This window comes from Pangasianodon hypophthalmus, chromosome 23 (genome assembly GCF_027358585.1).
Source record: "Pangasianodon hypophthalmus isolate fPanHyp1 chromosome 23, fPanHyp1.pri, whole genome shotgun sequence".
NCBI classification, from domain to species: Eukaryota; Metazoa; Chordata; class Actinopteri; order Siluriformes; family Pangasiidae; genus Pangasianodon; species Pangasianodon hypophthalmus.
The window spans coordinates 3,591,562-3,605,608 of NC_069732.1; the positions used below are offsets into that span (position 1 = coordinate 3,591,562).

Consider the following 14,047-nt stretch of genomic DNA (forward strand, 5'->3'; position numbering starts at 1 on the left):
GTGTGTGTGTGTAGCTGGAGAACCATTTCAGCCCAAACTGTTCGTTCTGGAACTACTCGGAGCGCTCGATGACGGGTCAGTGGTCGTCTCAGGGCTGCAAGCTGCTGGACACCAACAGCACACACACCACCTGCTCCTGCTCCCACCTCACCAACTTCGCTGTGCTCATGGTGCAGCACGAGCCCAGTGTAGGTACACACACACACACACACACACACACACACACAATGCACCTGCTCTCTCTAGGCTTCTTTTCTTTCTTTTTTTTTTTTTTTGCTTGTCTTCTTGTTTTCTCGGTACACACTGTCAGAATTCATTTCCCTGTTTTACTGTTATTCATATTTTCAAAACATTTACATATCTGAAGGTTAAAAAGTCGCATTCCGTACACGCACCTCTCCCTAAACGTTCAAAATCAAGTTCAGAATTAATCTCTGTAGGATAATACATAGCCTTTATACTTTTTTTTCCCTCCACTGCCAGTCAGATATTCAGATGATTAGAGATTACAAACTTTTAGCAACAAGAAACTACATGCTAAGATAGCTAGCTAAGCTAGCATAGCTAACATCAGTGATGAATAACATAGTTTTGGTTGTTAGAGTTCTGTTATATATTGACATGTTTGGCTAGTGATTTAAGAAATCTGAGAAAATGACGCTGCGCTCGTGTCAACCTGCTTTAAAAACATGCTAGTTTATTAGCAGCTACATATCTAATTAGCTATTAGGGATACACAAATATTACAACAGTAGTCTTGGAGCAAATTCATAAATACACATGAATATACAATTAGGAAACATCATCATGTCCTCCCCTTGGCTAGTTAACTAGCTCACACGTTGCTAACTGCTAGTTAACTAGCTCACACGTTGCTAACTGCTAGTCAACTAGCTCACACGTTGCTAACTGCTAGTCAACTAGCTCACATGTTGCTAACTGCTAGTCAACTAGCTCACATGTTGCTAACTGCTAGTAAACTGACTCGCAAGTTACCACCTGCTAGTTAACTAGCTCGTAAGTTGCTAACCGTTGGTTAACTAGCTCGCATGTTGCTAACTGTTAGTTAACTAGCTGGCACGTTGCTAACTGTTAGTTAACTAGCTGGCAAGTTGCTAACTGCTAGTAAACTAGCTCGCACATTGCTAACTGCTAGTAAACTAGCTCACACATTGACTAGAGGTGAACACAAGGGATTTTCAGTGACAGTGTATTGTGTTGCGCTACTGCTAGTGGTGTTATTGGGTATATTATTGCTTTATTATATCATAAAGAAGCCCTTAATCGCAAGTTGTGGAGAATTATTTCATTTTTTTTTATTCAGTATCTGATTTTGAATACGTCAGATTCACACACAAACCGTACCTGAACACACTGAAGTGAAGTAGCAGTCATTAGACGTAAATGTGTGAACCGAATTCCTCTAAATCACCGTCAAACAGCATGAAGAATAAGAGTTATACGCTAATAGTCAATAAAGTTAGTCTGGTTAATAGATTGTGAAGTGTGAAATATTAAATTGAAATAATAAAATAATAACAACATTTAAATGCATTTTTGGTCTCGTGTCCCACCTAAGGAGTTTTATAAAGTCTTTTTTTTATCATGTCCCTATTTCATCTCTCTCTGTCTGTCTCCCTCTTTTTCTCTCTCTCTGTCTCTCTCTATGTTTGTCTCTCTTTCTCTCTCTCATCGTCTCACTCTTTCTCTCGCCCTCTCTCTGTATGTTGTATCTCTCTCTTACTGTCTCTCTCTCACCACCTCACTCTTTTTCTGCCTCTCCCTTTTTCACTCTTTTCCTCTCTGTATATGTCTATCTCTCTCTTTATCTATCTCCCTCTTCCTGTTTCTCTCTCTGTCCCTCTCTGTATGTCTTTCTCTCTCTCTCTCCCTCTCTCTCTGTCTCCCTCTTTATCTATCTCTCCTTCTCTCTGTATATCTATCTCTCTTTCTGTCTGCCTCCTCCTCTCTCTCTCTCTCTCTCTCTCTCTCTCAGTACCAGGATCAGATGCACGAGGTGCTGCTGGTTGTGATCACGTGGGTGGGGATTGTCATCTCGCTGGTGTGTTTGGCCATCTGCATCTCCACCTTCTGCTTCCTGAGAGGCCTGCAGACGGACCGCAACACCATCCACAAGAACCTGTGCATCAACCTCTTCATCGCCGAGCTCCTCTTCCTCATCGGCATTAACAAGACGCAGTACCAGGTGAGTCCCACTGCGATCACAATTCTAACTCTGTATGTAACGTAAGCCATTTTAAACACAGCTATATTTCATATTTCAGATAAATCACTTAAAACAGATCATTTAAAATACCATTGGGCAGCAGGTAATGTCCCATCCAGGAGTGTATTCCCATCTCACGCCCAGCGTTCCCGGGATAGACCCCGGATCCCCTGCCACCCTGACCAGGAGAAAGCGCTTTCTGAAGATGAATGAATGAATGGACAATTATTAATATTTTAATGCTTATTTAATTTAATATTTTTAAAAATATTTTCTATTTGTATCATTCTTTTTAGCAATAGAAATTGCTATTTTTTCAATAAGTTATTTTTAGAGTAATATAATAATTATCGGTTTATAATTAAAAAATGACAAACTGACCTTTAAATATTTTTTAGAAAAAAAATTGACGAAAAATAAATGAGAAAATAGTAATATGGTTCAGTGCTGGTGTGGGGTATTAGTGAGTTCTCTCTCTCTCTCTCTCTCTCTCTCTCTCTCTCTCTCCCTCTCTCTGTAGATCGCCTGTCCGATCTTCGCCGGCCTCCTGCACTTCTTCTTCCTGGCTGCTTTCTCGTGGATGTGTCTGGAAGGCGTGCAGCTCTACCTGATGCTGGTGGAGGTGTTCGAGAGCGAGTATTCCCGAAAGAAGTACTACTACCTGTGCGGCTACTGCTTCCCGGCGCTGGTGGTGGGCATCTCGGCGGCCATCGACTACCGCAGCTACGGGACCAAGAAAGCGTACGTGTGAATCAGTCCATTTGCGGGCGACGCCACAGCGGTCGCGACCCTCTCTGAAAAATGCTTAGCGTTGATGAGCGATAAGTTGTTCGTAAAGCCATTTGGGGCGATGCGTCCCTCTGAGAGCTGAAACGGATCCACGCTGTTCATCCGCAGCGTCCCCGAGGGAAATATGCCTGATTTATTTCCAATATCAAATGGTATAGATTTCAAAAAAAGGCTGTTTTTATTCGTGCTATTTCTGGCACTCGAGTGGTATGAGGTTGCTTTGGGGAAAAAAAAACAAAACAAAAAAAAATACAGCAAGCCATGCTGGATTGTTTTTATATTCGTTTCCAGGTCAAATTATTTAAAACTTTTTTCCAGTATAGTTTGTATAGAGGATTAAAGCAGACACATCTTCAGTACGTATACACGTATATAACATTTATTTTCACATTTCTTTTATTTTTTCTGATTTTATTTCATTCCAAGGTCATCTGTCAGTCAACACTGGCAGGTGGGATTAATTATTAGCATTGGTTTATTGAAAACTAGCGAGTTGATCACCTGTTCACGTTATATTATAGTACCGTTAGCTAGCATCAGCTAATCAGTCCTAAGTCCAATTAACAAATGAACAGAGAGCATGTTAACACTATGCTAATAGCAGACGTAGAGAGTAGCAGCTCATTGATACAGGCTACTTTAGAACCTTTGACATTGTTAGCTAGCTTTATTATAAATGTTAGCTAGCTAATAGTACTGTCACGCAGGTCTATAATTAAATATCTAGGCTTGTCCATGAAGGTGCTCAGTGTCGGAACTGTTTTTCTTCATTACGTTGCTTTTATTCTTCCGTAATCAAATAAGAAAAGCTGATTCGCAGGTGGCTGGAAATAAAAAAATTACGTGGAATAGTTTTTTGTTTTTTTTTAATTATCTCTCTACCAGTCTCTTTTCCATTTCCTTGCCATTGTGTGATATAAGAAGTTCATTACGATACCTTCCTGAAATGTGAATATACGATCTGGGATACGATCTGTTAACTGCGCTTAGGCTAGGTTACATTGCTAGGAAGACTAGTTAGCTAGCTAACCCGTGTTTGATGCTTGACAGGATTCGATGTGAGCTTCTGTCTCAATGTGAAATTGGCTTTGCAGCTTTTCCAGAGCAATTTCATGACTAGCTGTGCTCTTTGTCTAAATAAATAAATAAATAAATAAATAAATAAATAAATAAATAAGCAAAAATGTAAAAGGAGCCACCCCATTTTGTTTGAACCCACTCTCATTTTTATTTCATTTTAATTTTTTTGTAATTAATTTTTATTTTATTTTTTCATTTATGACTATACTGATACAATCTATCAATTAATGGTGGATTTAGTTTTGTCCGTTTTGGTCGTCTGTACCAGCGTTTCTCCAGTTTGGGGTTTGGGGGAGGGGTTCATGGAGAAAGGGTACTTCACAGGAAATTAGAGTTCTAATTAAATCAATTTCTGTAATTTTTCTCCTAGAAATTAATTTAATGTAATTTGAACTGTTAGTATGAATAATTGGATTTAATAAGTAGCTAAATGCTGTAGTGCAGAACGTAATCATGAATGACACGGTGCGACAAAAGCAAAACGGATATTTAAAAAAAAATACCTGAAAACTTAAAATTAATCAGAAAAATGAGTTTAATCAGTGAACTCAATTCACTCATCTCAAAAACGGAGGTAATTTTAATTGTCGTTATTAAAAAATCTATTTCTTTTCTGGTCCATTTAAAGGAAACTTGATTTAAAAGATCATCGAAAAGCCAAAACGTTTGAGAAGCACCGCTCTGTACTAATAACTTGTGCATGTTTTTAGTCCTTTGTGACGTCCTCACATGACAAACGTCACCTGGTCCTGACAAAACAAATGATTAAAAAAAAACATGCAGCAAATCTGTTTCTCTTCGGTTACTGAGGTTAACGCTGTGTTTAGGATGAGATGTGATCAGAGTGTTAATTAAATGAGGAATGATTATATATCAGTGGAAGGTCCTCGCAAGGATAGAAAGACAGAAAACTACAACACGTAATATTCTGTGCAACAATTTTTGAAGAAATCCAATTTTTAATAAGTTTACATTTTGTTAGTGCATTTTTTCCTTGTGCTCATGGTACGAGTTTCTTTTAAAAACATATACATTCGAAATTACAGACTACGGTTTTAAGATTTGAAAAAAATCAGAACCTCAGAAATACAGATTTTAATTGATATAATTTAGGTCAAAGGAGAAGAATCCAGGATTCCCATGCAAAAGTAATGTAATAATGATAATAATAATAATAATAATAATAATAATAATAATAGTAAGTAACATATTTAAAAATTTTCTTCTCTGCAATTTTTTTTAAATGTTGTTCTCCATAGTTTTCTACAAACACTCGGTGCCAGCTTACCCATTTAGGTAACATTCTACCTAGTTAGGCTGTTAATATTAGCTATATCAGGAGAAAACAAAAACTTTAGATGCACTTACCTCGTTATGGTTCATATCATTCTACTCCATGTCTCTTCACTTCACTTCATGGACGTGAGAGTGAGAGATGATTGTGATCAGCTAAATCCTGTTGATTTTTGATTCCTCTTTTGATTCCTGCTGATCCTGTTGAAGTTTGATCATTCTGAAATCGTCTACTTCTCCCTGGGAATCCTAGAGGCCTCACTTTTGGCCTAATGTAACATAAAATCTGTATTTTCGAGAACTAAATTTCTGAGATTTGCATTTAAGGTTCTGATTAATTTTTTAAATCTTCAAACAGTTCGAATTTTTATAGACAAATCTTACCGTGAGCAGTTTCAGACCAAAGGAAAAAAAAGACATAGGCAGAAATGTAACTTTATTAAATACAATTAAATTATATTTAAAGTGACACGTATATAATTTAAATATGTGAAATTCATATTCAGATACTTTTTATCAGCTTACAGGCTCCAATACCAGCGCAGCTACAGTCTTGTGGAAGATTAGACGCCGTCATCAGTCTGCTCATAATTAAAACCAGAGCTCAGCTTTTATTAGTTCTTTATTGCCTTTGTTTTGAACGCAGTGACAAAAACGGGACGGTAACGATAACGATTTCAGATTAAAGTGTGGCATCATTTCGAGCGCTTTAGCGATCAATAACGCTCCTCGTTTCAGGAACAAACCTGCTGTTGGCTGTGATTAATTATTTGTGTAAGGCACACTGTGTTATGAGTGTTAGTGCCGTATGATTGATGACAGAGCAGTAGATGATGTGTGTGTGTGTGTGTGTGTGTGTGTAGGTGCTGGTTGCGGGTTGATAACTACTTCGTGTGGAGCTTCATCGGCCCCGTGTCCTTCATCATCATGGTATTGTTCTGTCTCAGCTTCACCTTTTGGAAAGTTTTTAGATTTGGTCAGATCACACACCGATCTCTCGACTTCCTTTTTATCTTTTTTACACAATTAAGAGAGATTTTAAGGTTTGGAAAACAAAAGGTGCTTGATTAAATAAAATAACAAACTTGTAAACCCTGGATAAAGTGTGATGAACACTGATTTTTCTGTGAGGGTGTCACGGTGACATTTAACCCTTGTAACTTTTTTTCCAACATTGAATCTACGAAAACATACATTCAACCAATTAAAAAATGTTTCCAACAATTTCTGATAACAATCTGATTTTTTTAAAAATATGGTTTCATTGCTGACAGACTACATTTTGCTTTTAAATGAGTAACAGGGTTGATTTTTTTTTTTTTAAGCACAGAATTACCAAAAACACGAAATGTGCTTAACTAGCATCCATGCTAACAGCATGAGGACATTAAAGATAATCTGCTCAATCTGATTTGCTCAAAATGTATAATTTTAATCAATAATTTACTTTCCATCTCTAATTTGTGCAACAGGGACATACTTTCATAAATGACCTTGTTAGTTAATATCACAATATCACTGAAAAAGAAAAAAAGAATGACAGAACGTACTTTTCTTCTTCTCATGATCTTCAGGAAATTGTATGATGCAGCTTCCTGTTGAACATGTGATTTGTGGAATGTTCCACATATTTCACAGGGGTGAATGTGTGCGCATGTAAAAGATGACTCGCATGTAAAAGGACGTTTCAAACCTCAAGAGATGTTAAACGGATTCACACAATAATGCAAAACTATTTTTTTGAAGTATTTTAATGACAAGCGCTGTAGATTTTGCAGGTTTTATGAATGTGTTTAAAATGTATTTTACCTTTGCTTACGTATTTGTAACTGTAGTATCAGTGAGACACAAACAGCACTGCAATCATGGAATCACCTGTATGTTCTGTATAACCTCTGACCTTTGTTTGACCTCCAGCTGAACCTGGTGTTCCTGATGGTCACTCTACACAAGATGGTTCGCAACTCGTCCGCCCTCAAACCTGACTCCAGCCGTCTGGACAATATCAAGTAAGGGCTTTAAACCAAAGCGATTTTAAATACATTAAATAAATTAATATGATATTGAAATAACTTGAACAGGAATCTATACTGCCAATATATTGCCGTATGAATAACCTTAGTTGCAGTTATCACATTAATTAATGCAGATTTAACAATACAGCTTCCGCGCTAATTATAGAGCAGCTTACAGAATAGCACTTGATCCAGCACATCCTATTGTTTTGCATTTTTTTAGTTTATTTTTTTCATATCGCACTCTGACAATTACTCCATGTCCATAATCTACAAAGCCACAGGAGACTGAATCAAGGTCATGAAATCGAAATGCGTGTGCAGGATATCATTTATTTTATTATGCTTTTAATTCGTTATTTTGATTTGTCAAAATAATAAAATAACACCTTTTTTAAAAAACTAAATGTAAAGAAAATGTGCCAGTGGTTTGAAGGATGAAGTGATCAAGCAATAGAGCATGCCATTTCTGTATTAAATCCTCACTGAAACTGAACCAAACAGCGTGCAGGGTGAAAGAATTATGCCTAATATGGCAAACTGGGCGTGGTCATCCTAATACAGCAAAATCAGCATGCTCATTTTCTTTGTTCTGTTTCATGTAAAAGCCAACCACAGGAATGACTGCTGTTTCTTTCAGGTCCTGGGCTCTCGGGGCCGTCACTCTGCTCTTCCTCCTCGGCCTCACCTGGGCTTTCGGCCTTCTCTTCATCAACGAGAAAACGGTCATCATGGCGTACCTGTTCACCACCTTCAACGCCTTCCAGGGCATGTTCATCTTCATCTTCCACTGCGCCCTGCAGAAAAAGGTGTGTGTGTGTGTGTGTGTGTGTGTGTGTACGCACATCATGCTAGACAGTTTGTAAGACATGTAAGGAATTTTACTTTAACTAATCATGATAAAATCAAGAAGTAATGTCACTCATCATTCATAGCATCTTAGTTAACTTTTTAAAAATCATCTCTAATTAATTATGTTGTAATCTAGGGGCAAATGTACTGGTCCTAAAGCAGCCTTTAACATCGAGAGTACTGAAACAGATAGACGGCTAGATTGATTTTATTTGAATAAATCTGGGAATAGAAGTAACATAATGAACACCTATTAAATTTCTAATGTGCCTATTACATTTTTTAAGTATGAGTATGAGGAAATTGTACTGAAATAGTAGTGTATAGTATAAACTAGTGTAAATGGTAATATATCTGTCTACATAAAACATGTTATTTCGGATAAACAACATTCCGTGACCCTCGTATTTTAAGGTCAAGATTTGTTATCTTGTGATAATGACATAGAAAATGACATACCAGTCAAGAATTTTATTATTTTAAAAAATTGGGATAAAAAGATATTGCGATATCCACGATATCTCAGAAAAGAGTATTGTGACAATTTATGACAGTATTGATATTATTGATATCACATTGCCGAGCCCTAATCTCACTGACGGTAAACTAGGTAAATGTCAGTGGATTTGAGTTTGCTGGATGATTGATGAACGCTGTGTTAGCTGAGGAGAAATTATGCTAAAATATAAAACCTCAGCCCCTTAATAGATCAACGTTGCACTCTTTTCAGGATTTAAATTAATATTTCCAGTTTTTCATTATTTTCTCCATTTTTCAGGCATTTTCCATAACAAGACCTTTTAAGCACATTCATTAAAATTTTCAGATTTTCAGATATTCAGGCAAAACTTGAGGATTTTTTTGAATATATACTTCTTAAGCAATATCTTGCTATAAAGATTCTCATATATATTTAGTGGCAGTAAATAACCTTCATAACACGAGCTTGTTTTTGCTGCAGAAGTCAGGCAGAACCTTAAAATTCCAATGTCTTAAAAGTTTTTTTTTTCAGGATAAGTTACCCTAGTTTTGTGAAACTGTCCTAGTTTTAGTGCCATAGGCAGCTGTGTGTATGCGAGTGCATAATTTCTAATTTGTGTGTGTGTGTGTAGGTCCATAAGGAGTACAGTAAGTGTTTGCGTCACTCGTACTGCTGTGGACGCTCGTCTAACTCCAGCTCTCACGGATCTCTGAAAAACTCTGCACTTCGCACCAACAACCGCTATTACACCAGCAGCCAGGCCCGACATGCTGCAGCACACAGACAGGTAACTAACACACACACACACACACACACACACACACACACACACTTACTCTCAATGTAAACTCTGAATATTCTTGACTTTCCTTAACCATCTTTATTTACTGCATTAACAAAACACCATAATTAATATTAGCAAACATAATTGCGACCTGTTTTAATACACGTTTGTTTAAATATTAGCTCAATAATGAGCACCTGCACTAATTACTTGCTCCATAATTGAAATAAATCTACATAAATTAGCATAAATTAAATTGCTAAATGTTGATAATCAGCTGAACCCAGGTCAGTGAGTGTGAACGAGGGAGCAGCGTTTAGCCTCATCTGTTAATTAACCATCGAGTCAGTATTAATTAAGGCATTAATGTATTCCTCTTGGTTGTTGTGATCTTGTTTTTTGATCAAACATCAATGCATAAAAGTGTTAATTAATTTGTTCACACTGGTTTTATATTTAGGAAGCTTTTCTTTCCTTTTCCCCTAATGTTCAGAATCTCGTCTCAGAATTCTCTAATACTCAGATTCACACTTTCATTCTGTCCTTTATGATTTTTTTTATTGGTCAGAGTTTGCAGTAAATAGACATTTCTACATCTGGGTATTTTCGCCACATTCCCAGGGCATGTTGGTAGGGTTCAAACTCTGGACAGGGTGCCAACCCACTGCAGGGCACAATCGCACACACACACACACACACACACACACACGCACACGCACACACACACACACACACTATGGACAATTCAAAGATACCTGTCAGCCTACAATGCATATCTTTGGACTGGGGGAGGAAGCCAGAGTACCCAGAGGAAACCCCCAAAGCACGAGGAGAACATGCAAACTCCACACACACACACACACACACACACACACACACACACACACAGGGCGGAGGCAGGATTCAAACCTCCACCCCTGGAGGTGCGAGGCAGCAGTGCTAACCACTAAGACACCATGCCCACAGGTTCAAATTTATAATTAATTAAAAAAAAAGAAAGAAAAAAAGAAAAAACTTCCAATCTAGGCCATATACATTCCGCTTAGTTGCAACCACGCAGTCTGTTGGTTGACGAGTTCAAGCTGTGCTGTTATTAAACCTGCATTAATATCAGTGCTCGTGTTACGCTAAGCTGTTTCAGTTCAGTAACCAAAACAGCAACAAAAAAAAAGAAAAGCAGAATTTTTTTTTTTTACAAATACATTATTATTATTATTATTATTATTATTATTATTATTATTATTATTATTATTATTATTATTATTATCATTGCTGGTCAGAGTATGGTACATCAGATAAATAGGATATAGGAAACAAGTATATATAAAAATAATAAAACTGTGGAACAGTGTAACTGATGTTTCCTGAGGGAACCGTAATGTAAAATGTAAAGCTTCACCACTCATAACTGTAACTGAACAACAATAGTGAAGAGATATGTGTGTGTGTGTGTGTGTGTGTGTGTGTCTGTGTGTTCTCAGAGCCGGATCCGTCGCATGTGGAACGACACAGTGAGGAAGCAGACCGAGTCGTCCTTCATGGCAGGAGACATCAACAGCACTCCCACCCTCAACCGCGGTGAGACACTGTGTCCCTGTCTCTGTCCTTGTCTCTGTCCCCATCTCTGTCCTCCTCTCTCTGTCCTCCTCTCTCTGTCCTCTTCTCTCTGTCCTCCCTCTGCTCCCATCTCTGTCTTCATCTCTGTCCCTGTCTCTGTCCTCTTCCCTCTCCGTGTCTCCATTCACTGTCTCTCATTCCTAGTCTTGTCCTCCTTCCACCATCCCTCTCTCCCCATCCCTATTCTCCACCACCGCCCCCCCTCTCCCAGTCTCTGTCCCTCTCTCTCCACCTCTTTCCTCCATCCATCTCTCTCACCCCATCTCTTTCCTCTGTCCACCCTCTCTCCTGGTTCAGACCAGAAGTCAGTGGAGTTTACTTTATTTTGTAGGTTTTTTTTTTCATTTTAGAATTAAGTGTATGTTCTTAGGAATTATTAGAGAAATTATCTCAGGACTTGAGATATTATTATATTAATATCAGCTGAGGACACTCCACCCACTGGATATGAAACTTCTGATATCTTTTGTACACTTTTCTGGCCACAAGCTTCAGGATCTGTTGGCACTTCAGTGTCAGTTTCAGATCAAGATATAGTCAGCGGACTTAAAGTTCAGGAGAGAGAGAGACAGACAGAGAGAGCGAGACAGAGAGACGGAGAGAGCAAGACAGAGAGACAGAGAGAGTGAGACAGACGACAGTGTGTGTATTATGATTATTCCCACTGAAGGTCGTTAGCGGTCGCTGGGCAGATTTTAATATGAGTAGAACATATCATTAGTGTTCTCTTGATGACTATGATGATGCTGATAGTAATAATCATCATCATCATCATCATCATCATCATCATCATCATCGGCAGTGGCGGCAGTGGGATCAGCATTTCCGGGAGGAGAAATGGGCCGATAGCTGTGCTAGCTAAATCAGCGCTCTGTCTCTGCGTTAATTCCATGGGTTTTTGTTTATAACGAACTGATTAGAGGCTGAGTGAACGGGGGCGATTAGAGTGAGACACACACACACAGACACACACACACGCACAGCCCTGTTCTGGGGACTTTTAATCAAGCTGGCAGAGTGAGAGCGCGAGATGGAAATCTGCTCTGCAGGACAGAGATGGCGAGACAGAAGAATGGAGAGACAGGCAGAATGACGAGTGTCTTTTTATAATCTTAGAGAAAAGTTTTGCAGAGTCTGAAAGTGGGAGAAGCAGAACAATGTAAAGACCTGTTCACACACTCGCCCTAATGCAGCGTCTGGATGTCAGCCTTCATCATCTCAGATCTTCATCGTCTTTATCTCTCCATCACATGCTTTCTGTTATTCATTTGCTCTTATTTTAGACTTTGTTAGCATTTTTATGCCAAGATCCAGCACTGAGATGTTCACCAGATTTGCAAGGTGTGTGTGCGTGTGTGTGTGAGGGGGAGGAGTACAGTGTGCTTGTGTGTGTATGTGTGTGTGTGACAGCAGGGGTTTTCCTACAGGAACACAGTGGGACGCTTCCCAGCATGCACTCTTCTTTAAGCTCAGCATGTAACACACACTAACATTCCGTGTCATTAATGCAACTAATCACTTTTCTCCCACATTCTCACTCATTCAAATTCTTAGCCATAATGTGAGATCAGAATTGTCAGTCAGAAAAAAAAGGCCTCACGCTGTGAAGTGCTGCTCTCACGCAAATTACAACATACGCACACTGTCTCATTCACACGCAGACATGTGTTTGAACTTGAAACGTGTTTGGGATTTCAAAAAAAGCCTGTTTTACACCGTGTGTCGCGTCACTGCAGCACTGCCTGCTACCGGGATTCCTGCTCCAATGTCTCTCCGATGTTAATACTAATGCCTTACTATCCGTCCACTAAATTCTGCTTAACACTCTGCGTTCTTTCGCCCACCGGAGATCTTTTGCACACTTTTCTGGCCAGAAGCTTCAGGATCTTGAATTTTCTGGGCTCCGTAGTCAGATTATGCAAATTGCCCATGTGTAGTTCGTGTTTCTAGACCACCGCCTTTAAACACAAGCACTTGCCTTTGTGGGAAAAAAAAAAAAAAATCACACAAGACAAATAGGCTGAAGATCAAAGTCAGAATTGTGTGCAACTGAAACACGCAACTCTCGCGCAACTTCGGAATAGCACTTACATCTGTGGTTACGTCTGAGATCTGAATACTGATGTGCTCAACTTCAGTATTAAATCCTCACAACACACACGTAACTGAACTCTGAATACGACCCGGTGAGATTTTCAGAGCATGATATACTCACTGCGATCGCATCTTTAAAACGTTATTTATGAGTTTTGTGCAAAACAGTAGTGTGTAAACGAGATGTCTTTGCGTATCCTTACCTGCGTGCTCGGGAAAAGGGCTGTGGTTGGGCGTTTTCGCTGTCATGCGTACAGCCTCTCTCTGTGAAAGCAGGTGTGGCTGTGTTATGCTTTGTTAAGAAATGTTTTAATCATTTTGATTATTCGGCATAATTTTGTCTTCCACTGGCAGAAACGACCTTCTGCAAAATGTAATACCTGCTTTTTGGTGGTATTAGTTTACACACAATCTCTGTTCCAGTGGACATTCCGTAAATCATTACTTTTGTTAAATTATTCTATTAATTTACTTTTTGCCGTGTTTCACGCAGATTTCATATTCATAAGGCAATAATGTAAAACTGGACACACACACAACCCTTTAATAAATCAGTGCCTGAGTCTTGATATTTTCTGTCTTTCTCTCTCTCTCTCTCTCTCTCATTTAGCCCCCATGGGGAATCACCTGTTGGCGAACCCGGTATTGCAGACGCGCACAGGTTCTTCTCCCTACAACACCCTGCTGACTGAGACCTTCACACCTCCATCACCTGGAGTCTTTAACTCCACTGGTCAGTCTCTCTCTCTCTCTCTCTCTCTCTCTCTCGTATCTGTTACACCGCTGCATATGCTAACATCTGTGTGTGTGTGTGT

The 14,047-nt window shown here is 38.8% G+C and overlaps 1 protein-coding gene across 3 annotated transcripts in view; it reads left to right on the plus strand.

Moving 5' to 3' along the window:
- The window catches only part of adgrl1a (adhesion G protein-coupled receptor L1a), a 216,086-nt gene that overhangs the window by 185,886 nt on the left and 16,153 nt on the right, over positions 1-14,047 (plus strand). For all 3 annotated transcript variants that reach the window (XM_053228276.1, XM_053228277.1, XM_053228278.1), the window contains 9 exons: positions 15-188; positions 1,997-2,206; positions 2,748-2,968; positions 6,253-6,319; positions 7,307-7,398; positions 8,045-8,213; positions 9,369-9,524; positions 11,003-11,099; positions 13,843-13,965. In XM_053228276.1, the coding sequence (XP_053084251.1) occupies positions 15-188; positions 1,997-2,206; positions 2,748-2,968; positions 6,253-6,319; positions 7,307-7,398; positions 8,045-8,213; positions 9,369-9,524; positions 11,003-11,099; positions 13,843-13,965 (1,309 nt within the window). The remainder of the gene's footprint in view (positions 1-14; positions 189-1,996; positions 2,207-2,747; positions 2,969-6,252; positions 6,320-7,306; positions 7,399-8,044; positions 8,214-9,368; positions 9,525-11,002; positions 11,100-13,842; positions 13,966-14,047) is intronic.